At 32.3% G+C, this 26,997-nt stretch overlaps 1 protein-coding gene across 1 annotated transcript; it reads left to right on the top strand.

The window, feature by feature from the left end:
- The first annotated feature begins 1,542 nt into the window (after positions 1–1,542).
- RpL8 (ribosomal protein L8) lies at positions 1,543–25,302 on the top strand. Its single transcript, XM_035371510.2, has 7 exons — positions 1,543–1,688; positions 1,774–1,913; positions 7,580–7,721; positions 14,340–14,558; positions 17,597–17,712; positions 23,803–23,889; positions 25,175–25,302. Exons 2-7 carry the CDS (start codon positions 1,776–1,778, stop codon positions 25,247–25,249), a joined length of 777 nt encoding a protein of 258 aa, XP_035227401.1. The 5' UTR covers positions 1,543–1,688; positions 1,774–1,775; the 3' UTR covers positions 25,250–25,302.
- Positions 25,303–26,997: the final 1,695 nt, after the last annotated feature.

Here is a 26,997-nt window from a genome sequence, read left to right as displayed (position 1 = left end):
TGAAATGCATACAAGCCCGATAATGTGATTTGAATGCCGTTTTTTGGCATGTCGTCAGTCTTTATACGTATTTAATGTAGTCCTTATATCCAGACGTTAAATTAAGGGTTGTTATATACTTTATTGATTAAGTTTTGCTAATAATTTCCATAATCATAGGTAGGAGTCAACAGGATATTTTATTATTCTACTAAACATTCTATAATCGACAGTGTAATGCTACAATGTAAGTAAGGTAATCTTTTTCCGACACAGAACTATTGGACTAGCCTATGGATTACTTGTGGGAATTATTAATTTATTTTTAAGCATTATTTCGACATGATTCTCGTCTATTTTTTCTCTAGTCTTATCGTATTGGTAAGGTTTTTCTCTGCACGGAAGATTATTCCTTTTATCTATCTCAGCTGTGATACGGTAACAGCATAACGTTGATTTACGGTAACAGCATAACCTTGATCAACAACACTTTTCAGAGTAGTTCAGTTGAAATAAAAAAAAGGGATTTTAAGATTTTTGTTAAAGTTACAAGAATGGAGAATAAATGAATTGCACACATTTATATAGCCTAAACAAATGATTAGGACTGAAGATTTTATTAATAGATCATCTATGCTAAATATTCTGCTCATCTATGCTAAATATTATGTATTATTAATAATTACATAATATTTAGCATAGATGAGCAGAGAGAATGTGTCAGTGAGACAGGGGACAGCGAAGGATTTACGAAAAACACTGGAGTGAAATTCATTATTAATTTTCAAAATCAGATGAGGAATTAATTCATCAGTAAATTGTATGTTTTCATGCAAATTAGATTTGAGTAATTCGTGATCATAAGGCCCACTAACAAGTCCGGTATTTGAGTGATAATAATGAAAAGATGGTTTGGTTTGGTTTATTTGATTATGGCAAAGTATTGATGGGCTATTTTCCTAAGGGAAAGATGCCTTCGTGGAGGCTCTTCTAAGGGAAAATGGTTCGTATACACGTTACATATTGAGAAAACCCAAAAGCGCCAAGTTAGCCAGCCCGTTCGCCGGGATTCGAGCTCCAGATCGAACTCATAAATCGACATTACTGACATTACCGGCTGCTAACGGGCCTGAAATAGTGAGCAGAAGAAGGGCGAAAGGTTATATGAGTAAATATAGTTCATTAAATACACTGAAAATGAATCTTTAAGCCTAAAATAATTAACAACCATGCTTCAAAAAGGCATTTTGTCTCCTTCCTCTCTCCATGATCCAAACAAGCAGGATTTCCTTTGTCGTTAACCGAATTTTCCTTATTTTTCCATTCAAAATGTACTCATAAAAACGTATTTAGCTCTGTGACGTAATGTCTTATATTTTCAAGTGTTTAGTATTTAAAAAATATGCAAAATTCTAGTAATTCATAATTAGAGAGCTTTTCATATACCATCTTCGAGGAACAGAAATTGAATTAAAACCAAGAACATAAAATTTTTTAGTCAGTATTTTAACTATAATTTTAAATGAGTATTTTCAAATTCTTATTTATTTTAACTGATGCTGCTTTTACTATTCTACCATAATTAAAATATTTGTGTGAAATTAATAACGAAGCATAATGAAATGAAACGAAGTGAATTCGTATTAGTAAAGAAGACTTCAAGTTGTTCATTCTTTAAGGGTTGGGGAAGTAAACACGTGGAAGATTAGGTAATGTATTTAATAAAAAATGTATAATGTAATCATCAAATCTATAATTTAGAAATGAAACTTATACTTATTTAATGTTTTTTAGCCATGGGTCGTGTAATTAGGAGTCAGAGGAAAGGTGCTGGTAGTGTGTTTAAAAGTCATACCAAACATCGGAAAGGAGCACCAAAATTACGTGCTGTAGATTTCGCAGAAAGGCATGGCTATATTAAAGGAATTGTTAAAGTAATTATGTTTTAGCTTAATTATAAATTTTTTATCCTTTTGTTTTAATAATTAAAAAAATTTTTCTGCATATCCGAAAAATGGCGCTTTCGGTAAAATCGAGCGGCATATTTTCTTATTTTTGTTATAGTAGTATTAATTAAATGTTGCGTTGTATTAACGTAATTTAGGTACCCATGGTGTTTGTATCATGAGCGTAAATTTTAGCAAAATATGTGTTCATTTGGGTCTTAGGTTTAAGATTACGACTATGTTACTTGGATAAGTCCATAAGGTTAAATAATGATTTAAAGCGTTAAGATTATTGCATTTATTATAGGAAGAAAAAGTATTTAATATCTGCTAACATTTGAGTGACATTTGTTTCGGTTGTCTATTATATAATTTATTTGAATAGGTGTAAGCAAAATGTGACTGTTTTGTGCATTTTATGTTTTATAAATCGCAAATTCATTTGACCTTAATCTTGATCTCATGACTTTTTAAAAGCGAAAAAGGTGACACATAGTGGCACATGTTTTTTCTATTTGTAATATAATTAAATAGCATGTAAATCGGGCCTTGGTCTGATAATTCGTTAAGTGTTATAAGTTTACGGTAGGACACTCTTTTTTTTTTTTTTGGCACCACGGAAGCACAGTTTCAAGATAGCCGCTACACAAAACCAAAATTAGAAGTCGAAGAATGGGACAAACTCAGTGTGTATGTACACGTCGATCTATTTTCACTTAAAAAAAAAAAAAAAATCTGAGAATTGCACAAACTAGTCATTGTTAACTATCTTAATGGTAAGATCCTAGTATACAGTGTAGCCTTGGTGCAATTTTGAAAATTATCACCAACATCAAAATGACCCATAACTAATTACTCATCGTATATGTCCTGTTTACTGCTTATCATAAATTCGCCAAAAGTAGTCAAATCCCTTGTGCACCGGATTCTAGGATTAAACCATCTTAACTTTGTCCATTTATACATTGGGCTATTTTCACTTTAAAAAAATCAGGCAGCCAAATTTGTTGCACCCAATTCTACACTAGAGCCTAAATATTTATATTATAAAAAGAAAGCGTCGAAACGTTTTCGTTTTTTCTTTGTATTGTCTTATCTTTATTTGTTTTCAGATAGAATGTGTAAAAGTATTTGGCAATTGTAAAATTATTTTAATAAGTTACAGAAATATCAAAACTGATAAAATTTTTGGCGACCAACAGTTAAAGAAACCCTGGTATACAACATATAATAAGGTATAAAATCACATTAAAAGAAATTACCAGACAGTTGTAGTATAGATATTAGCATATGTATAACATGAACAAATTGTATCGGTTTGGTATAGGAAAATTGCTTTCAGTATGAAGTTTGATATGCTCTAGAATCAATACAGCACATAAAGCAGTGTGTGATGCTTTCAATTATATGGTCTTTCAGTTCTACAGGAAGTGAGAACCATTGCTGTTGCAAGTGTGGCAGGGGTCTGAAGAAAGAGGACTGAGAGCAGCTATATGCTAGGTTCAGTGATCGAGCTGATCACCTCATGTGCTGAGTTATTTGCTGCTGAAAATAATCATCCCTATGTGATTCTAGTGTTATCCTATACCAGAAAATCATCACTTAATAATTTTCTGGCATAAGGGTGCACATAGACATCAAGGATAAGTCCTGAGCATTCAGAGTTCCACATAGAAAGACATTGAGGGCTGTGCAACCACTCAAAGAGATGCATCCACTTCAGACACTGCCTCCTCTGTATGCATCTCTTTCACAATTATTTGATGGATGCTAACAGGTTCCATATCCTTTCCATATAATGCCTACTATTGCTTAAGAAGTTAAATCTGAACTTGTCCACAAAGAGAACAGCCATCCAGTGGATGTGTTTACATTCCCTTCTATAAAATGACGTGAGCGGCATGCAAGTGGCTGATTGTTTTGCATAACAGGCAGCCTTCTACGCGCGGTTGATGTTGATACCAACCTTTTCTATTCTGTTCCTTCCTACACATGAAAAATATCGGTCATCAGCGCCCGCCGTAGTGGTTGGTGGTCTTTGTCTGAATATCTTGGATGCCGAATCTGGTTAGAAATTATTTCCAAAATCTATGAACCACAGGACTCTCATTTAGCCATGTGGCGACTTGTATCTGACTTTGTTTTGATGCTGGTCTCTGAATAACTCTCCATTGCAATTCTTCAGGCGAATGATGCCCTGGAGGTAATTGTTACAAATTGTCTATCCTAAATTTCTTTTCTCAGTATCGCAGCGAAATTTACAGTCTTTCTCTCAAACATGCAATTTTATGCTTCTCGCAGATTAAGCATTCCGATTGCAGTATCACTCATTTGCATACTGCAGTTTTACTTAACTCTTATTTGACAACATATTCAAATTTTTCAATTTATTTTCTGGGTAGAAATATATTTTGGGGTACCCCTTGGCGCCCTCGGATGTATTTTACTACATTTACTGCTGTAGTTAGATGTTTTAAACTTTCTGGCAATGCTTTCGATGCAAGGCATGATGATGCAACATGCAATGCATTATTATAACTTCCGTTAATTCTCTTTTCATGTGTGAACAAAATCCTGAATTTTTTCCTAACATTGCTGGGGCTTCATCAGTGCATATTGAGCCAATCACATTCATTGGTAATTGATATTTAGTAAAAAAAATCTTTGATGCGATTGAAAATATCAATTCCTCTCGTAATCACCTCCAGTGGCTCACAAAATAGTAATTCTTCTATCACCTCTTTTTCCTTCACATACCTGACAAATACCAAAAGTTGGCTACAATTATCAACATCAGTTGGCTCATCCAGTTGCATGCTTATTTTTATGTCTTCAATTACTTGCATTAAAATATCTTCACTGAGATCTTGTATTCGCGATCGTATAATCTCATTCGATAATGGAATCTGTTGGATTTTTTTATGTGCTTCCGAATCTAAAACTGTTTTAGCAATAATTAAAGAAGAAGGTTTAATCAACTCTTCAGCGATCGTGTGAGGTTTCTTTTTTTTTTTTTGCACATAAATATGCCACTTGATATGACTTTTCTAATAAAGGTTTTTGAATTGTTGGTCCGCACAATTTTAGGATAGTTCCATATCAAACCGAGCCTTCTTTGACTTCAAGCTGTTCATGCTATGCGCTTTTTCGCCACCATGCACATTGTTGAAATGCTCTAATAACTTTGATGGTTTGAGATTGCTGTTTGAAAATATCTTGGAACACAAGATGCATTGCGGTCGTTGCATGCCATCTTTTTCGCTTGTGCAGATAAATCCATAACCGGCATACTTATCGTTCCATTGTCGTTTTTTTGACATAGTGGGGTTCACTATAATCGATTTAATTATTTAGAAAGAATGTAATATAATATATATAATGTTCTTACGTTTGTAATATCACTGAATTCTATTCGGCTTGAATGGGCAATTAAGAATGTATTAGTCTCAAGAGGTTTCTGGACAACTCGGAATACACAATACACATGTCGCAGACACAATAGTTGACTCAACCTAACACAGGCGCAGTAGATGCAGATACAAATCTGGGAATCCGTAGATTTCATTGGAGTAGCACATGTTGAACTCAGCGCATGCGCGAACCGGGATAACGTTCTCCGCTTGTATCGAGGTTTATCAAAGGTCACGCTTGTATTCCCACAAAGTTTTTTTCTTTTCGCCGTCACCTAGCTGCCTGTTCGCATTCGTTTGTAGCGTTTCATGCCTTTTCGTAGCATAGTGTATACCCATTGGCACCAGCTCTTTTCTGTGTTTTTTACCGATAAGTGAGCTAGGTGCTACCAATTTTTATGAGCTTCAGTATTGGGGACATTATTGCAGATTTCAATTATTTTACTATAAGAAATTTAATAAATGATATTTAATAATTTTTATGGTTAGGTCGGGGCTTCTCCTGCACCCACAAAAATACATACCCCTGGTTAAGAACCACTTATATCTGTGCATTTTAAGGTGAACTTCATTAATCCTTACTATGGACACAAAATACTCCCCCCCCCAAAAAAAAGGGTACTTCTTACAGGTAGTAAAATGTAATACAAAACAAATTGTCTCTGAGGCTTTAGTGGCTTATTAGAAGCCTGACTGGATTAAACAGACAAAGCGCAACTCATTTTCAACACTTACTAATAGTGTCAATGTCAGGTTTTCATGTCATGGAGAAATTATCTCTGGCTCATCAGCAGCTGAGTGGTAAGTCGCTGAATACTTGAAGTTCAGACCTTGGTTTGATTGCAGGCAAACAGGCTCGCTGCATGGCTCTTTTTGATTAATTTGATCACGGAATCGCACAGCGCATCAACTAATGCCACCCACATAGCTGCATATTTCATATATGACTTTTCACCACTCGTCATCCAGTTATTCCATTGTTCCGTCTAAATGTTGTAGCATCAAAGTTAAACCACCTGGTATAACAGCAATCTTAGTATTAATTTTGTGGCATTTTCTTCACAATTTTTGTTTTCTGTTGTATTACCAGATTTCTGTTCATGAAATGATTGCACTTACCTACTCTTGCTTTAAATTCTTTGCTTTGGGCTAGGCTCACTTCACTGTATGGGCCCTAATCGTGTTTCATGTAACAACAGTTCTGCCTTTGGTCTTATCCAGTCTTATGCTGTTGGTGAACTAAAAATCTCACTCCTGCATGTGGTATGTGAAATGTATAGAAATTGCCATTTAAGTGCTTTTATTTGTATTGAAAAATATCTTATAAATTTCTATGGATATGTAAGCAGTTGTATTAATGTATACATATTGTAGCATGCATACCAGTTAGTAATAGATTAAATACCCAAGTCCGATAATAGGTTCATAAAATTTATTCTTATGAAAAGAAATATATTAGAACTCTAGAGATATTTCTAGCACTTTCTGCTTCTCAAAATTACTGGAAAACAATAAGAGGATGGAATTATGGTTACAACTAACATAGTAATCAATTACGTTTATTCAGTTTCAATACAAATTATCAAAATATCTGTTTACTCAAAGTTAAATGTGTGTGCCCCTGTATTCTTATTTTTCCTTTATAGCTTTCTCTTAAAATTTGTCTCGCGCTGCATTGCACGTGGAATACAACAATTTTAATTCTTCTAAAATTACTTATGTAAATACAATTTCGTAAAAATATATTTATACAATTTGCAGTTGTTAGTAAGAAAAGTCTCATCAATAAAGAACTATAATAAATCAATAGAAAATGTCAATTTTAGGCCTCTACCAGCTTAATAATAATGTTATATGAAAGATGTAATTTTTTTTTCTTTGTTCTACTCATTAATTCATTCATTTTTTAAAATGTATTACCTTATGGCATTTGATTTAAAGCTCAAGAGTTGAATTCTTGTTACAAATGCAGATTTTAACCATAAATTGTGTCCGTCGCACCCCACTTTTTAAATTGATTTATCAGCAATTGAAGCTTTAACCAGTTAAGTCTGTATAAAGCATCCATCGTATTGGTGGAAGGAAATTTTTTTTATAACAGCATAGATGCTGTTATGTTTTATAATATTTTTATCTCAGATTTATCCATCTTTAATTTTACAAAGAGTTACCATTACTTATATGACATTTTAAAATTAATCTTTGTAATATCTTTCTGTGTGTAATTATTTTAAATATTTGAAGGAAATCATTCATGACCCTGGACGTGGTGCACCTCTAGCTGTAGTAGTTTTTAGGGATCCATACAGATACAAGCAAAAGAAGGAACTTTTTATTGCTGCAGAAGGAATGTACACAGGACAGTTCATCTATTGTGGGAAAAAAGGTCTCTCTCTGTTTTATATGTCCTAAATAATATTTAAAAAATGATAAATCATTCAATTTTTAGCTTGGTTTTAAATGAAAACATTAAAAATGTAAATCGCTGGGAATCGGTCGAAGAAATAAATTACATACTCATAGCTGCTAACTCTCCAGGTAGATCACCGAATGACCTGGTTTTTAATTTTTAGCTTTTACTAAGGAAAATATTTCAAAGCAATAAATTCAGTTTATGAAACTCATTGTGTGTCTTTCTCCCACTCTTAGTTATTTTTTAGCTTAATTTTTCTCATTAATTTTATTTGATCTGATGTAGACATTTGTAGAACTTTGTGCCAGTAAATGGTACATTGCTAAATTATTCACACAATAGTGTGTACGTTCATTATTAGTTTTATTTCCGTCATGTTAAAAGTAATTTGATAAATAAGAACTTTCCTTTCGTACTCAGATTTTTTTCAGTAAAAAACTTGAGAAACGTAGGGAGAAAGATATAACTTACAGTATACATCAAAATTACATTATAAATAGTTCAGTAATCTGTTTTATATAGTTCTTACCTTGAAAGACCGAAATTAGAGAATGTCGACTTTCACCGGAGAATGTCAACATTAACCAAATACGTCGGTGAAAGATCGAATATTGCATTACATTCAGATCCTCATCGGTGTATGTCGACAATCACAGATATGCTTTTGTGTAGGTCGAAAAGAGAGTAGTACGAGGGCTATCCAGAAAGTAGATTACGTTTTGGAATAAAAAAATAAACAAAGTATAGGAAACAAATTTTATTATATACAGATGAAAGCCACACTCAAATACTACTTTTCTACATAGTCACCATACAAATTAAGGCATTTATCGTAGCGATGTACGAGCTTGGAAATTCCTTCGTCGAAAAATTCGGCCGCCTGCGCCTTCAACCACTTCGTTACCTCTTCTTGCAGCTGTGCGTCGTCATCAAAACGCTGCATAGCCAGCCACTTCTTCATTGCTGGGAATAGGTGGAAGTCGCTCGGTGCCAGGTCGGGACTGTACGGCGGATGAGGAAACAACTCCCACTTAAAAGATTCAAGAACTTTACGAGTGACATTTGCCGTGTGGGGCCGGGCGTTGTCGTGAATCAACAAGATCTTAGAGCTCAACATTCCTCTGCGCTTGTTTTGAATTGCTCTTCTGAGTTTTTGGAGAGTTTGGCAATACCTTTGAGAGTTTATTGTAGTGCCTCTTTCCAGGAAGTCCACCATAATTACACCTTTTCTGTCCCAAAAAACAGTCGCCATCATCTTCCTTACCGACATTGTTTGCATGCATTTCTTGGGTTTTTGGGGAGAACTTGTGTGCCCCCACTGCATTGATTGCAATTTCGTTTCACAGTTCACATGTTTCACCCATGTTTCGTCACCAGTAACGATGCGATCGAGTAAAGAGTCACCATCCTTATGGTAAGCGTCCAAAAAGTTCAACGCTGCAGCCATTCGCTGATTTTTGTGGTCCTCTGTCAAGATTTTTGGAATCCATCTTGCACAAAACTTGTGGTAACCAAGCTTTTCGCTGATGATTTCGTGCAACAAACTTCGCGAAATTTGTGGAAAACTCAAAGAAAGTTCCGTTATTGTGAAATTTCGATTTTCACGGACTTTAGCATCGACTTTTTCGAGAAGTTCGGCGGTCACTATGCTGGGTCTCCCACTTCGATCTTCGTCGTGAACATTGGTTCGGCCATTTTGAAATCTTATGACCCACTGACGCACTCCACCTTCAGTGATAATGTTGTCCCCATACACTTCACGAAGCTGCCGATAGATTTCTATCGGTTTACAGTTTTTTGCAGTCAGAAACCTTATTACTGAGCGCAGCTCGCGGGATTTTCAATTAACGCAGACATTTCAAACCGTCACAGTATCTGAACGGAGCACAGCACGAACCTCTCACTAGCACGGCTAGATGCAGACTGAGCTGCGCAACGCTCTGACCCCAAGATGGCCGCGCTAGCCCCGCCCCTAGCGGACACAGACGGAAACGTAATCTACTTCCTGGATGGCCCTCGTATATGTACATGCTGTCATTGCAAAAGGAAGTGTTCCACAAATAAATGCAGTTTTAAAAGCAAGGCCTCTTGTGTAATTCAAAGTGTCCTAATAGTTTACGTTGTTGCAATAAATAAGATTTGAATCACATAATTTAGTAAGTTTTTTTTTTTACTGTTATTTTATTTTCTCATTTAGAACGTACTGTATATTTAAGTAAGTTTTTAACTTCTATTATTTTCCTATCTCATTTTGAATGTACCATGTGTTTTAAGTTCTTATGTTCTTAAGTTTTTATTTTAAGTCTCAAGTGCGTTTTTTCGAGACTGAATTACAGAGAAGAAAGTATGTTCAACATTCACCATTAGCACATGATGAATGTCGACATTTACCGGTGTAAGTCAGAAATAAGAGTATTTGGAAAATGTTTCGGACATACACCAAGCGACTATGTGAATGTTGACATTCACCAGTGAAAGTCGACATTTTCCAGATTTCGGTGTTTCACCGTAACATAGTGATTTTAACTCACTTCGGACTTTTCCCTAAATGGTATTGCCATGCAGGGCGAAAATCTCCAGAAAACTTCTGGTTTCAAGTTTGGCAGCTATGCGTACTTCTATCTTAAATGTTATGTTAAAATATATTGTGTTTAGTTTTATACTTATTTTCTTTTTAAAGAGGCTACTTAGTATAAGCCTTTTCAAATACATCAACTAATGTGTTACGTATTAGGCAATTGAGTTTGCGAGTTTCGGCACTTAATGGATGCTTTAATCAGGCAGTAATTAAAAAAAAAAAAATAGATTGTGTGCTTAACAAAAAGATTTCATTGTTGAATTATGATAAATGTTTTGGATTTTAGATTGAGAGTGACATAAAGCACATAGGTATCCTGTTTACAGGATGTAATTTCAAGCGTATTTAGCTTCAGTAATTTTGCCTCTAAATTAACCTTTTAACTGCTGCTATATATACGCCTTGCTCAGCTGATGCGTTAACTGCTCCGGGCGTATATATGTAATGATTTCAAATGCGTAGATGAAAGCAGTGGAACTCTCAACAGCTTACGATACTGCGTAGATGACCGAGAAGACCGTAGTGGCTTGAAGGTGGCAGAGTGGAAAGCATGATGACGCAATTTAGCACAATATATCTTGAAAAATCACAATGTTTATTTTTTCAATGCGTATCAAATAATTTTTTTTCAGACAAGATATTTCTTAATAATATTTGAATAGAATAACTCCCATTTTTAAGTTCGACGTCATCTTAAGCAAGTAAGTGGCAGCAGCATGGATGAAATGCGTCTTACCAACAGGAGAGCTAACGTGGAAAAGGGGAAAGGTTATAGTACTTTCATAGGAAGAAGACTGGGAGTGGAAAAGTTTCAGTTCAGAGTTTTGGTTTAGAATTAATTTGATTGGACACGAGGTATCTGCATTAAAACGTTACGTAAGATAGAAAACTCTGGAACCTGTGAGAAGAGATGAATTTAGGGGTAGATCATCAAATTTAGAATGTTAATTTTAAGGTCATCAATTATATTTTGAAACAACTATCATATTTTGTTATATCTTGCATATGTATATGCCCTTCCGAAATATTCTCGTTTGCTTGCGCTGCTACCAGTAAAATTATTTGCAAAGCAACACCAGAGTGACTTTGACAGAGTATGCGAAGGAGAATACTATTTCAGAGAAGAGGGGAATGTTTCTGAAATGGCGAAAGTAATGACGTAGTTGCTCTGGTTTTTGTTTGAGTAAAACATATTTTCTTTAATTCTGTGTCTTCCGTTTTTGTTTACTGTTGTAGTATGTGCCAGGAATAAAGAAAGATGTAATGGATGTTTCAAACAAACTTATCTTTTTTGAATTAATTTTTTATGAACTGCTCGTGCTTCATATTGTTACTGAAACTAACCATTTTGGAGACCATTATATGAACTAATATCCTTCAAAAGAAAAATCAAGAAAAAAATCGGAGCAATCAACCAGTCAAAATAATGTTTTTTTTTTTTTTTTTTTTTTTTTTTTTTAAGGTATACTGATTTCACAAGGTATAACACTGAAACCTGATATAACATTTTACTGGTCTAAAAATAAATTGATCTAAACTCTATTTTGAGGAATCTTTTTAATTATACAAACATCATTTTTATAATACATTTATTATACTTTTACTCTAAGCATTAAATATTGTGCTTTTGTTATAACATTTTACTGGTCTAAAAATAAATTGATCTAAACTCTATTTTGAGGGATCTTTTTAATTATACAAACATCATTTTTATAATACATTTATTATACTTTTACTCTAAGCATTAAATTTTGTGCTTTTGTTTTTTTCTTTATTTTGTGAAAATAAACAGTTTTTAGAAAGTAAAACTAGCACTTATTTCCCCCCCCCCCAATACATCACATAACTATGTACACCTGTATGAAAAACAGTGGTACTAGGAAGTGAAAGGTTAATAATTTCCCGTCATAGTTAAGAGATTAAGTAACAAACAATTTTGTAGATTTCTGAAAAGGAATTAGAGGCAATTAGCGGTGACCTTGGCAGTGGGCTGATGTTCCTGTATATGCCCTCATGAGTTAGTATCAATTCAGAGTTGCTGTATTTTTGAATCTTTCTTGTAGTCTAGGGAGCAGAGATAATTCTTTCATCCTCATGATTTTGTTAATGCTTAAATTACTGTATGGAATTAAAGTTTAGGAAATTTTCTTAAGTAAAATTTTAGGAAAGTTTTCCCAAGTAAAAAATGTTCACTAGAATTAGTGTTGTAAATCATTCATAGTACTTCTTTCTCTCTTAATCTATAAATGTAACATTTTTAATTGCTAATTCCACTTAAGATAAAGTATTTTCCTGTTCTCAAGTATTGCTGCTTATACGAGACAATTCACTTCCTAATAAAGGCGTATGGAAAACACTGTTTTAAACAAAATGCTTTGAGCAAACATGTTTTTGTCATCCTTCTATGGTGGTATTAGTACTAGAAATGTATAATACTTAACAAGCATTCATGTGTAATTTGGCATATTCTAAACAATTTTCTGCTGAAAATTGAATATTAAACTGCTCATTATTAAAAGATATCACTCATTTGAGTATGTTGTCACATTTTTACTTCCTTGTACAAAGTAAAGGAAGTGTTGTAATCATGAAAATTCTTGGGTATCGTATTTCAACGAAAATGTCTATTTTGACCACTGTCAAATGCAATGTATGATGTTTTTGAGTGACTTCTGTACGTAAGGACATAATAAAGGACTTTCCCAAAATGTGTTGCAAAAAGGATTTTTTCATGCGTTGCATAACTCGAAAACAGTAGCTTCAGAATGTTGAAATTTTGTATATAGGACTGTTATAACATGCAATTGTGCTCTCCCTTTTTTGTTGCAGTTGGCTGTACGGAAAGTGTATATATACCCATTCTGTGCTTGGCTCTTGTTAGCTGCTTTTTTTTTATTCTTATATTTTGGTAAATTGTGCATTTTTTACTTTAAAAGTGATTGAATTAGGTTGTTCCTGTCTTCCAGTTAAAGTTTTTATCCTAGTTAATAAGTGTCTTTTTGCTGAGTGGGACCAAAAGTAAACTTTCAGTTTTGTGCACCGTAAAATCTGCCTTATTGCTTGTTTCTGCATAGAAACTGTAATTTTAGTTGTAAAACGTGTTTTTGCCTTGCCGTAAAGTTAAATTAATTGAATGAGAATATATCTTTAATGAAATTTGAGAAAATAATTTTCAATAAAATGCAGCAAAAAATGCGTATAATTTTATATTCCATACAAGGAAGTTATATGGTGTATGCGTCAGATTTTTCTGTTAGGAAATTGCTACATAATTTCTTCTGTTTTTTGTTTTTCTGTTGATGTGAGTACATTGTTACATTTTTTCTTCTCTTTGCTAATAATATTGGAATTGATTAAATTTATTTCACTTGAGGTAAAATGGTTTTCTTCAGATGAAGTGGCTGCAGCCAAAATGTATGCAAGCCTGGCCAGTAATAGCTGCCTTACACTGCAAATTATGCCATTCATCAAGAAGATATTTTGATTGAGGCATATATTTAATGGGAGATTTACTCATTACTTAACTTTTTGACCTAGGAACTGAGATAGATTTTACAGTTCAGCAGTTGCAAAGTGATGAAGTGCCTGCCTTAAATTCTTCCAAATGTATCATTTTGATCATATAATTTCAATGTGAAAATATGTTTTAATGCACTAAAATGGGACACAAGCCAAAAGAAAGGTGGGTTATAAATTCAAAACTGATATGATGGATTGTATAGATGTGCAATGAATTTAATTATTCAATTCATAAAATTCTAATACTTTTCTCAACTTCTTATGTATGGTTATATTTTTAAGCAGTAATGGCGCATCTTCTGGTGTAGGATTACTATTTATATTTTGAGCAACTTTTCTCACCATTTATATTTGATAACATCTACTTTGCTCTCAACAGAAAAAGGCTGAAAATACTAGCTGCTAGAAAATTGACCTGTATAAAAGTAATGTTGAATTATATTAATCTGCATTTAATAGAATCAGTATAATTTATTCAAAAATTCTGCCTTTAGCTGTACTTCAAGTAGGAAATGTGCTGCCAGTCGGTACAATGCCAGAAGGTACAATCATCTGCAATTTGGAAGAGAAGTCTGGTGACCGTGGTCGTCTAGCCAGGGGTTCTGGTAATTATGCCACTGTCATTTCTCACAATCCAGACTCTAAGAAAACAAGAGTTAAACTGCCATCAGGAGCAAAAAAAGTTTTACCATCATCTAACAGAGCCATGGTTGGTAAGTATTGCCATTCGTTTTTGCGAAGAGTATATTTTGAGTATGTGTCATCTTCATCTAACATGTGAAGTGCAACTTTTAATCCATAGTGCTATGAAAACTTACTGTTTTGTTATATAACTTGTTAATATGTAATGCAAAATTATTGTTTAGCAAAGGAAGCTTACACAGACACACACATGCCGAAGTTTAAATTTGTGTACTAGCAATTGAATAATATTTAAGCTTATTGCAAAATTAAATGCATATTTAAATTACTTCAGTCATTACATGAAAATATACTTTTATTATCAATAGACTATTTCTTAGCCACTACGCTTGGTTATTTATTAATTTGTTTTTAAGAAAAAATTGACTTAAAGTCCATTCCATATGTTATTAAAGTTGGCTTTTAGTTATAAATACCATTATTGTCCTTGTTGTTAAATAATATCCAACTGAAAACAGTTTTATTGTATTGTTTTCTGCAGCTGTAACTTCATAAAAAATAGCTTTGAAAAAACAAAATGGGACCTGTAAATCTGGCTGTAGTGTCTTGAATGAAATGAATAGAGAAATGTTGGAGAGTGGAGAGGTGACAAAGCGTTCAAATGCTGTCTGTACCTGAAAAATGAAATAAGGCCAGTTATTGATCTATTAATCAGTTATGAGGGAAAATATTAAAAAAATTAATTCACAAATCAAGGAAGTATTTTTGAATGAGTTTTTTAAAAACTAAAGACAAACAGTATGTGTAAGAGATGGTTTGATTCCTCTCTCTCTCTCTCTTTTTTTTTTTTTTTTTATTCATTATTATTTTTTTTTTTTTTTTTTTTTTTTTTTTTTTTTTAAGTCCAAAGGGGCTTTGTCTCTGAAGCCACCAAATGTTAGAGTCCTGCATTATGTTTGAAGAAATTGAATAATGGAAAATCTGGATAAATGTATGTATATTTCTCGCATTGTGATAAAACAACGGTACATAGAGCCATCGAATTTTGAATGACTTAATCCTCCTACGAATATGGGCATGTGAAAGACTGAATTTGAAATTTGCAATTTGTTTTATTATCAATTTTATATTTTAAACTTTAATGAATTTTTGAGTAACAAACTCAACGATTTAAAAGCAAGCAATGGTAACGCTACCGAGGGGGGGGGGACCTTTTTATCTCCAGTGCATGAAACTGTGTATCGGAAATTCTAAAGATATGCTCATTTAAAAATTATTTTGCGACATTGCTATTGAACTGAATTTTATGGTTTTAAGTGCAAAGAACATGATATTTAATAAATAAAGGTAACACACAAAACTTTAAAAAAGTCCCTTTGGATGTAATTTAAAATCTGAAACCTTTCAGATTTTTTTTTTAAAGATACTTAATGTAAACTTTGAAAGCATATTTAGGTGCTGTTCTGTTATTGGGGCCGGAATAAGAAAAATTTATAAATACATGTATGTATGAAATGCTCTGAAAGAATTCCTGATCGAGAGTTAACTTGGTGCAGTGAGTGACCTTTAATGGAAAAAAAGAAGTGAAACATGATAAAAGCTATATAAAATCTTGAGTATCCAAGAACAATAATATGTCATCTAGAAATCCAAGTTCTATCTGTCTGTGCCACAAAAATGACTCTTCGGTTTGTCTACTAAAGGCAATTACTACAAAAAACACTAAAGTTAGAGTCAAGTTTGTTTAGTTAGTTTTAGTTAGAGTCAAGTAAAAGTTTGTTATTTGCGAATGAGGTTTTAATGAGTATTTTACTTTTAAAGCAAAAATCAAAAAGTATTCAAAAGTTAGATTCAGTATTAAGTGCACAGAATGGCAAATTAAAATACAATTTTCAGAGATGCTCATTTAAAAAATTAATCTTGTTCTTGTGGTAGACAGATAGTAAACATTTAGTAAAGTAATTGTCTTAATGCTTGAACTCCAATCTTAGTTTAATTTTAAAATTTTATATTTCGATCTAATATTTTAGTTTTTAAATGACTGTGGCTTTTGGTATCAAGGCTGAAAGGTACCTCCAGCATTTGCACTAGTATTTGAGGTTCTGCTGTAAAAAATTATACTTCATATGCATAAACATTTTAATTTGTCTCTAATAATGAATTTTCAGTGTCTTTGAAATCTGTGGTAATGGTATAGGTAACAAAACATTTGGGCTTCCAGATATCCATGTTCAAGTGGAGGACTATGTTATTCAAAATTTGATGACTAGCTACCACTGTTTTTTCACAGTATGAGAAACATACATTCATGCAGATTATTCATTGTTTAATTTCCTTAAATATAAAATGGCGATAATATTTGGTTGTAGTAGTTTGAAAAGTGATTCGACACTCAAAATCCCGTTTTGAAATTAATAGCCCTTCTGAGGTAAAAAAAAAAAAAAAAAAGTCTAAAACTTTTATTTGCCATTTCAGATTAATTCTCTGAATAACGCACATGATAATTTTTTTATGCAAGACACTTTAAAATGATGCTAGAACTAAGATGTTTTATAACTTTAATTTAAAACTGTTGTAGTAGATTTTGGGTAATCATTTATATAAATTGTATTTTTAAAATACTTCTTGTGCTCTTTGGGATGTCTAAATAGAAATGCATATGGAAAATATTTGAATTTTCTGTACGTTATTCCAGTCTGTTAATCTTTCTAAAACTGTTTGCAGTTGCATAATTACAAATATGATGTATTTTTCGATCCATTAGTGAGATTTTTTATCACACCATTGTAATGATTATTTATAAAAAGAAATCTGCATGTTATGTGTTCAAATGTAATGATATCAAATGCTCAAATGTAATGATATATAAGTTTGTAAAAATTTTGAAGGAAGATTTAGAAGAAAAGTATGTGTAGGAAATAGTGTCCTCGGAGTTTCATTTTACAATGATTTTATAGTTTTCTAGAAATAACATGCTTTTAATATTAATTTCAGTATTACACTACAGCATTATTTAATAAGTAAATTTTCATCCTGAAAGTTTTTTATTCATTATATTATTATTATTTAACAATGGAACAGTACCTCACACCTTTAAATAATTTTTTAGGCATTGTTGCTGGTGGTGGACGTATTGACAAGCCTATTCTGAAAGCCGGTCGTGCCTATCATAAATATAAAGCTAAGAGAAATTCATGGCCTAAAGTCAGAGGTGTTGCCATGAACGTGAGTATTACCGGGATACATTTATATTATTTTAGCCATTGTAATATAAGATATTACAAAATATGGTAGCTGCTTTGAAAAATAATTGGAGACTTCAAAATTAACATTCTAGATTTGGTGATGTCCGAAATTCGAGATTTTTCGCCGTTACGTAACACTGCTTGAAAAGGGTAACCAAAACTAATAACTAACCAATCATAGCTTATCTCTAAAATCGCACCTACTGTGGTATAAAATACCTTGGCAGCTGATTATGTCACTTCTGCGAGCTCCTACCTTGCTAGTATTTCCTCACTTTGCTTCCCTGTCTAAAGTGCCTGTGTCTTAATTTTAAGAATCAATGTAAATAGCATTTTATCATATTTCATTATGAGAATCGTAGAAATGTATCGAATTTTCATTACAATTGGATTATTTAATTATGATCTATGTTCCCAAAATTATGACATCATATATATATCATTTAATGAAAACAGTTTGCAAAATTGTGGTTAAAACTTCCATTCTTTTCTATTAATGAGGTGCCAGGCAAAAATGTTTGCACAAAATCTTGCAAGATTGCTACCGTGATCACACATACAGCTTCATGTAAAGATTGACTGTTTCATTAAATCCAGATTAAGAACATTTAACTGCTTAATGCTGTTCATTATGTGGCAATTGGAAAATCATTTAATCCGTGTTGATTCTTTCTGCAAAAAAGATCTGCATTAGAATAAAAAAAGCAACTGAAAAGCTTGGAAAAAATTATTACAGGATGGGGCTGAAAATCACTACCATTAAAAAATGACTTCTTTTTTACATATTTTATATATATTTTTTAATGATATAGGGTCAACATCTCCAAGATGGGGACTTTATAATGTTAAAAGAAAAAAAAAAAAATTAATTTCATTTTTAAATGGTAAAGTGACTTTTGGCCTAATCTATAGATTGATGTTCATTCTTCTTGCTTATTCACAGTGTTGTCAATGCATAGCTACTCATGACAACAATATGAACATGCTTCCAAATGTAATGCACAATTACAACTGGCACTCTGTTGACAAAAAAGGAATCAAAATTTTAATTGTGTATAGCACAAGGTTTGTAATGCTGAAAAAACATTAAGGTGGTTTATTTTCAGCAGTAAATTAACAGTTTAAAGGAAGGATATGCAGATTAAATAATTTAATTATAATGTGTATGTGCTGAATTTATGCTGTGCCATTATGTTTTTGTGTAGTTCTTTGAGGCACGTAAAACAGTGAAAGCTTATTGTGCAATATTTTTAACCAGCATCTTTGCGTAACTTTACCTGTGTGTTTATACAGGGTGTGCCCATAAAGTAACCGAACAATTTTTTACAAGTAAGGAAAATGATTACTAGTCTTAAAATAATTTTATCTCCTTCAAAATAATCATCAGAGGAGTTAATTTCATGTAATTTTAATGATGTTTTTTCAGGCCATCGGGGGGGGGAACTGTTGATAGGTGTTCATTAGTAAAACTTGCATAACATTTGATTCAATAACCGAGACATTTTCATATCTGTCCATTTATGTTCAGTTTCAGAAAAAGGAAAAATCAGCTGCCGATAAGTTGAAAAAATATTGTGGATGATTTATCACTGCAGTTAAATGCTTGTCAAGATACTGTTGTACAGACAATGCTGTATGAAGCCTAATATAATAACTATAAAAGAAACCATTGCCCAGAATCAAAAGTTCCATCTTAACTCATTTTTTCCTGTTTCTTAATAATAAATAGTAAGGGGGTGGGAACCACCTCCTTGTAAAAATACTGATCGATTGATTTTCAGGGACAAATTCATGATGAATAAGTTTTGTAATCAAAAAATTTAATCATTAATCTTTGATTTTGACATTTATACTTCCCCCCCTTTTAATTGCATGGGAGGAGATGGTCCTTTTCAATATGCAATTTGTCTTTTCACTTCTGGCTTGTATTATAGATACCAGGTCTCATCTCCCACTGTGATACCCTTTAAGAAATTGTTGCCCTGTCTAACAAGTCAGCAAATCTTTACAGCATCTGGCTTTTTTCCTCTGTTCTGTCAAAATCCAGTGCACAAATCGAGCACAGACTTTCTCATTTTCAATTAAAATTAACCTACAGCTTATTTTTCTTATCCTGAGCATGTCTCAAAGTTGCCGAGTTGTTACACATTTATCAGCTTTTACCAACGAATGAATTTTTTTCATATTTTTCATTCTTTAAAGGGCACCTGATCTTTGGTTTATCTTCAGTGCTTTGGCACCCTTATTTAAACCTATTGTAGAACTTATACACTTCTGTTCCTGATACTGATGCTCTTCTTGGTTATATGATGATTACATGTGTAAGAATAGGAAAAAGTAACTTGGGTATATGTATTTACATTTCATGTTTACACTTCTGTCTATTTTTCTGTTGTGGTACTTTTCGGAGAAAGGGACACCACCTTTAAAAAAGCACAACCCAATATTGCATGTTTTGCACATGTACTGGGATCCGTATTGTATTCACTATCTGAAAGCAATTCATCAATTGAAATAAGTCAGTTTCTAGTGTTTCTAGTCTTGAGTGTCTAATGAGAACAAAAGTAAAGTTTAAGTTTTGTGTGGCAATAAATCTGCCTTCTTACCTGCTGACTGAATTGCTTGTTTTTGCAAAGAAACTGTAATTTTAATTGCAAAAGTTAATCTTTAAATTGTTTTAAATGTATTTGTTTTATATTTTTCAATTTAAATAAAAGTATTTTGACGTTTTATGTATTTTTGCCTTGTTGCAAAGTAAGAACTGAATTAATTGAATGAAAAATATTCTTTTCCTCAAATTTATATATTATTAATAATATATAAATTTGAGGAAATAAGTTTAAATGAAATGCAGAAAACAATGCGTATAATTTAATAGTTCGTATAAGGAAGTCATGTGGTGCAAACATCAGATTTTTTTACTTTGATGGAAAGGTGAATGTTCTTAAGCACACATTGCATGAAAAATTTTTGTACTCGAAATAGGCTTATATGGCAATTGCTGTGAATAAAATTACCGTTCTTGTTTCTTAAAGTAAAATGTAAAATCTGTCTCAGTTGTTATCAGCCGTATAAAATCTAATTATTTTGACAATTTCTTTTAAAAAATTGGTTGAGTTTTTATCATTCAAAGTAAATTTTTTTGCTGAAAAAATTTCCTGAGTTTTTGAGTAAGGAACCTGCTGTTATATTCAATATGCAGATTTCATGTCCTATCAAACTAAATCCCCCCCCCCCACAAAACTTGCATATGATGATCCAATAAAATCCAATGTCGGGCTATGTTTTGAATAATTCTTTTTTAACCCCTTAACGATCGAATAATTTTCAAGAAAACGGTTACCAATATTTTTAATTGAAGAAAATTGTATAGAAATAAATGTATGTACAATATATATGTATTCATTTTCAATTTCTGGATTTTTTTTAGCTTGAAAATTTAAGCCAACATTCAGGTTTATTTTGACTGAATGTTGGTTTTCCAGTAAACCAGGAAAATTTCAGAAATATGTGTTTTAAACGTTAAAAGAAAATTTTAATAAACTTATGCATAATATAAACAAAGCTTAGTAATTTTTTCTTGTGATAAATTTCAAAGCATGAGATGCAAAGGCCAACGTCACAATCTGGACAGTAGTACCGAGTTTCCTTCCTACAACTCTTATTGTTTTCATCTCGTTTGGAACAACAAACTTTACATTCTCTTGGTGGTTGCCATTTCTTATTAGTTGGGGGTATCTGTCTAATAAAATGTCTTCAATCAAACGATTTGGATTATCCTCCAAGCTTGCCGGCCTCTTTTTGAAATGATGTCTGATGACTGATACATTTCAAAAAGTTCATCTACTAAAGATAAACGAAGCATCAAATGGGATTTTTTTTTCTGCCCTGTTTTTTGTAAATAAAATACGAGTTCAAAATAGTTTGGTCTAACAAATGAAAAAATATTTTCTTATAATATTTCTTTCCTCTTTTTCGAACAATAGAGTAATCTCCAAGATATTGGTCTACATTATCTACCGTTCCCATATTTTTATTGTAATCTGTGACAATTGTAGGTTTTTTGACAACTTTGTTATGACACTGCACATCTACCATGTCATTTGTGTGAACTGTAGATAGCATTGTAACATCTTTACCTTTCCACTTCATAGCAAGAACTTTACTTCGACGAAAAACAACATTTTCACCTTTTGTGATTCTCTTTTTTATTAATTCTTGAGGCTTTTTTTTTTTTTTTTTTTTTTCTTTAAGTTTAGTTTCACAGTTCTATAAGTGTCTGTTTGAAATTTTAAAAGGATGTCTGCCAATTTGGTGAGGTATAAAAATTGTTATCAGACAATATCCTTGTTTTAGCAGAGGCTTGATAAGTGACATCACAACTTGAATTGATTGGGGCAGAACTTTATATTTTGCGTCAAAAACTGTACCTTTTCCAGTATATAAAATTTGTGACCATGTATAACCTGAACTTGATTCACATAACAAATACGATTTTACTCCAAAACGGGATATTTTTTTCGTCATATATATTGTCGCCATCCTAAACGACCTTTGAAAAGCATGAGGGTTTCATCAATTACAGTATCACGTCCAGTAGTTACAGCTCTTTGAAACAATTAATTCAGGTGTTGTGTAAACATTAACCAGATTTTATGCAGCTTGGGATTTGGATGTATGTTATAATCAAAAGCTTCATTATCTACAAAATGCAGAAACTTGTGTATTTCGTAAAATCTACTACGAGGCATTATGCGTCTGAAAAAAAGGTGTTGAAATTGAATGTTTTTTGCTCCAAGACATTTTCGTATCTGTTTTTTTTTACAATACCTTGTAAAATAACAATACTGAGAAATTTAAGAATTTCATCCTTTGTGGCAGTTATCTAAGGTTCTCTATTTTTGGATAAGCGGAATCCTGGAGAATTTTGGCATTGTTCGGCATATGTTTCCGAAATGATGAGATTCCCTAAATTGTCATTCACAAAATAAAAATATTGTAAGACACCAGAACTTGGATCAAAATTTATATTTACCTTTGGTGCTCCCCAAAATTTAAAATATGGGGGTGTGTGATCTGCTGAAGTAGACACAATTTTAGTCCATGCTCGTCCAGGCAACAGAACAGATCCATCATCACTGCTCTCAGATTCACTAACCGAACTTTCAAAAAAATCAGTTACTTCAGAATCACTTTCAGATCCATTTATACTAAAATCAGAATCCAATTCACTATCTGACTCTGACTTCATAATTTACAGAATAAAAATATAAGTATATTTTATCACAGAACAGAAACCACATGCATTCACAATGACTGAGTGACTGAGCTAACATAATTACAAAACACATAGCATAAATATACGTTTAATTAGTGCTGACATCTAGTTTAAAATAAACTATCTCTAATTGTAACAAATATTATCCTGGTACTGCCATCTGGTGTGTAAAATGAGAAACTTTTTCCAGGCAAAAGAAATGAATAGGTTTTAATCTTTTTAGCACGTTGCTTTCGAACTCTCCGGCCCGGAAAAATAGAGGGCGAAACCTCACCCCGTCATTTTGACAGGATCGAGAAGGTAGGGGTTAATTAAATAATTTCAGAAGTCTCCACACTGGTTTAATTTATAAGATAAATACCATAGCAAATATCTGGCATTGCTATTTTGAGTACATGATTTTATGTTCTGCATCTTAAACTTTTCATGATTCATTTAGACAGTTCTATCAGAACAATTAAGTGCAAAACTGTATTATATAATAAACTGAGATTTGAATACAAAAATTGAACTGCCGTTTCTACCCCCCCCCCCAAAAAAAAATCCTAATATTTAAATTTTTGCTGATAACTTTTCTTTGTGGTTGACTAATCTAACATTTTAAACTCCTTCTTTATCATGCTTAAACTGATTGGAGTAATAAGAGTGAAATTTAATTTATTTTCAGAACCTTTTCACTGCATAAGCTGGTGGAAAATTTGATTTGAAGTGTATTAATATGTAAATGCTGCTTTTATATTTTTATTTAATTTGTAGTTATCACTATTTTAAGCTTAAATTTATATCTTTTAGCCTGTTGAGCATCCTCACGGTGGTGGTAACCATCAACATATTGGTAAAGCTTCAACTGTAAGGAGAGATGCCTCTGCTGGTCGCAAGGTATGTATAATTTGTTTGTGCTTGTTTTATTTTATGCATGTTTAAGTTTGAGAAAATCATGTGATACACTTAAAATTTGCATGACTGCCAAAGGATTTAGGCACTACTCTTTATTTAAAAAAATGTAGGAAGTGGCATTTCCTAAGGCAATATATTTCTTGATCTAGAACAGGGTTGTCCAACCCGTGGGCAGTATGCAGCCCAAAGCAAAATATTAATGTAGCTCATGAAGCACATGAGAAATATCAAGACCCCACTCTGCTGATTTTACTGTTCCGATCGGAGTTCAGTGCTGCCTTTCAAAATGGATGTTTGGGTTATTTGACACTATGTTTTTATGGCTTGCCAGCCAACATTAATGTTAGGCAATGACAGCTCATCATATGAATCAAGTGAATCACTCATTTACTTCAAGTACACATTGAGCAAATTTGAAACCTACACAGTTGTGTTATTTACTTGTTTTGGAAGTTACGAGCTGGCACTGCTGATGGCAGACAAAATTTCTGTGGGCCAAATATATCTTCATTAAGCATGTCTACAAGAAGTTAAAAGGTTAGGCATGGCTGTTCTAGAGTAAAATTAATCATCTTTATTTGTTTTATCCTAATTAGTTAATATTTAAGCTTCTAAAATTATTATTGGCTGAAGCCTTATTAAGGTACTTGCATCATGAGTTTTACATAAGAATAATTTGATGGGTATTAAGTTTGAAGTGATACAGTTTAGAAAGACATAAGTGAGTACTGTTTTTAGGATAGAAAGGAAAATATCTGAATTAAAATAGAATTAAGGAACTATTGCAAAATTAGAATTTTGCTTTACAATTTTTTCTTACATGTATAAAAATATGGCATTTCTAACCTGTTTTAATAAGCCTACAAAATATGCTTCATTTTCAGTTTTAATTAACATTTTCTGCCAATATATGACTTTTTAAATGTTTTCTACATATATTTTTAAATGTCTTAATTACCACATTATACTCAACAATGATGAATTGGTTAGTACCAGAATGTTTTTGCATCAGTTAATTTGAACAAGTCTATCTGCCATTTAAAAGGGGGGGATATTAACTTTAGGGAATACATGTATGTTATAGTTTTCCTATAAAAATCTTTTAAATGTGTTATTGTGTAAAATGATAATTATACACATTTATAAATTATATAATAATTGAACATAAATTATTGTGGGAAAAGACTAACCATTAAAATTCAATCACTGTAAGTCAATGAAATAAGAAAAATGTCTATTTCTGTTACTAATTCTTACTTTTCAATAGGTTGGTCTCATTGCTGCCCGTCGTACTGGTCGTATCCGTGGTGGAAAGACATCTGTCACTGGCAAAGAAGACTAACTGTTAATTACCAAAACTGTTAATAAAAAAATTTAAGAAAATTTTCAACCTTAGATGCTGTTTTTGAGTATTGCTTTTAACTATAATTGCGTGTTTTTATACAGTCAAAAGTCGTTAATTCGGACACCCATAATTCGGAATGATCTATAATCCGGACCTCAAAACTAAAAACGTTCTGCGCATGCGCCGCGTTGACACATGCGCATAGGCGTTTACGCGTGCGCGTAAGACCTTTTACGACTGCGCAAGTGCAGAATACGTTTTCGCATGCGCATTTTATGTATAATGGACATATAAGCTAAAATTATCTAATTATCTATTTCAGTTAATGTTGATGATTGCGTTGTTCCTTAATTTTCGAATTGGTTACGGCTTATTATTTTTTGCAGACTGTAAGAGCAATTTTATAAAAGTAAGCTTAAACTTTCGATTATATCAAATAGAATTTTCGATATATATTTGTTAACATGTAAAGGATCTAAAGCGAAAGTATGTTTTGAAATCCGAAATCTGTTTATCAATTTAACGCTGCTCGGCGTTCCGCTGCGGCGGGCGCATAATGAATTGGAATTTGATCTGTCAGCACTATCCTTATTTCAGCGCAGATGTTTTTATTTTATTTGGCTTATAATTCCTTACCAAATGTAGTATTTCATCTCGATATGCTCCGTTTTTGATATGATTTAAAACAAGTTTCTCGTCATTATAATTCGCTTCCGATAGCAAAGAAAAGTAACAGAGGTTATTGAAAACGAAAAAATTTCGATTGACAAATTAGTGGACAAATTAGTCGGTGTTCTTGACACAGCAATTATAGGACGTGAACAGTGGAACTTTGTAACTGAACAAGAAATTATGTCTGTTTAATAGAATTAAAGAGAAAGTATTACCACATGAAACGAAGCAAAACTTAAACAAAACTTACATTGAAAGAAATGTTTAATAAAGTAAACAAATAAATATTAAGCTTTTTCTTTTTGCAAATTTTGATACCCTTTAGATCATAATTGTTCCTTATTTCATAAATTACGGTTTCATATTTTTAATTTTAGAATTTCTGCATGCCATCTTACGAGATTTAAACTGATGATCTATAATCCGGAAAAATCGATAAGCCGGAATCGCCGAAGTCCCTACGAGTCCGGATTAACGACTTTTGGCTGTAGTTTTAAAATGGAGGTAGTTTAGTCTGGGGTGCTAATTTTTAGTATGTTTTATGAATGAAGTTTTACATATATTTATATGTGTGAGTAAGGATTTTATATCATAAAACACGAGTTGAGATCTTTTGATGAACTTACACATTCTAAGCTACAATGTGTTTAGTTGAAATATTCAGGTATTGAACTGAAATCTAGGTAATTGTATTATAGTATTCTCCACGTACGCACCAGACATCTCAAAACAAGGGGATGTTTTTTCTAGACCGTAGTTACTGAATCTTCCAGTTTTTCAGTACATCTTCTGGTTTTTAATTTTTATCCTTTACTAATGACAGTGTTTTTCAGTTGAATTAATGAAGCTTAAGTTGGCAAAGTTTCATTCCCACCCCAACCCTTAGTGATCGTCAGCGTAATTTTTTAAATCAAGTTTTATTTCATGTAAATTTTTGTAATTTTATATAGCTATTTATAGAATTTACATAAGGATTCAATTTTTTAGTCCGTGAATATTTGTATTCAATTTTGTTTTACATCAGTATGTAGAATCATTAGATCCTTTTCGGAACAAGAAACATTAAAAATGTA

Source organism: Stegodyphus dumicola, chromosome 1 (assembly GCF_044657685.1).
Source record: "Stegodyphus dumicola isolate Sdum_Otavi_A_Nest chromosome 1, ASM4465768v1".
Lineage (NCBI taxonomy): Eukaryota > Metazoa > Arthropoda > Arachnida > Araneae > Eresidae > Stegodyphus > Stegodyphus dumicola.
Note: the sequence above shows the minus strand (reverse complement) of the source record. Positions and strands in the feature narration are given on the sequence as shown.

Coding starts and splice junctions, on each gene's coding strand:
- RpL8 (XM_035371510.2), top strand. CDS start 1,776: ATGGGTCGTGTAATTAGGAGTCAGAGGAAAGGTGCTGGTAGTGTGTTT. Junction 7,722..14,339: donor CATCTATTGTGGGAAAAAAG/GTCTCTCTCTGT, acceptor TTCTGCCTTTAG/CTGTACTTCAAGTAGGAAAT. Junction 14,559..17,596: donor ATCTAACAGAGCCATGGTTG/GTAAGTATTGCC, acceptor ATAATTTTTTAG/GCATTGTTGCTGGTGGTGGA.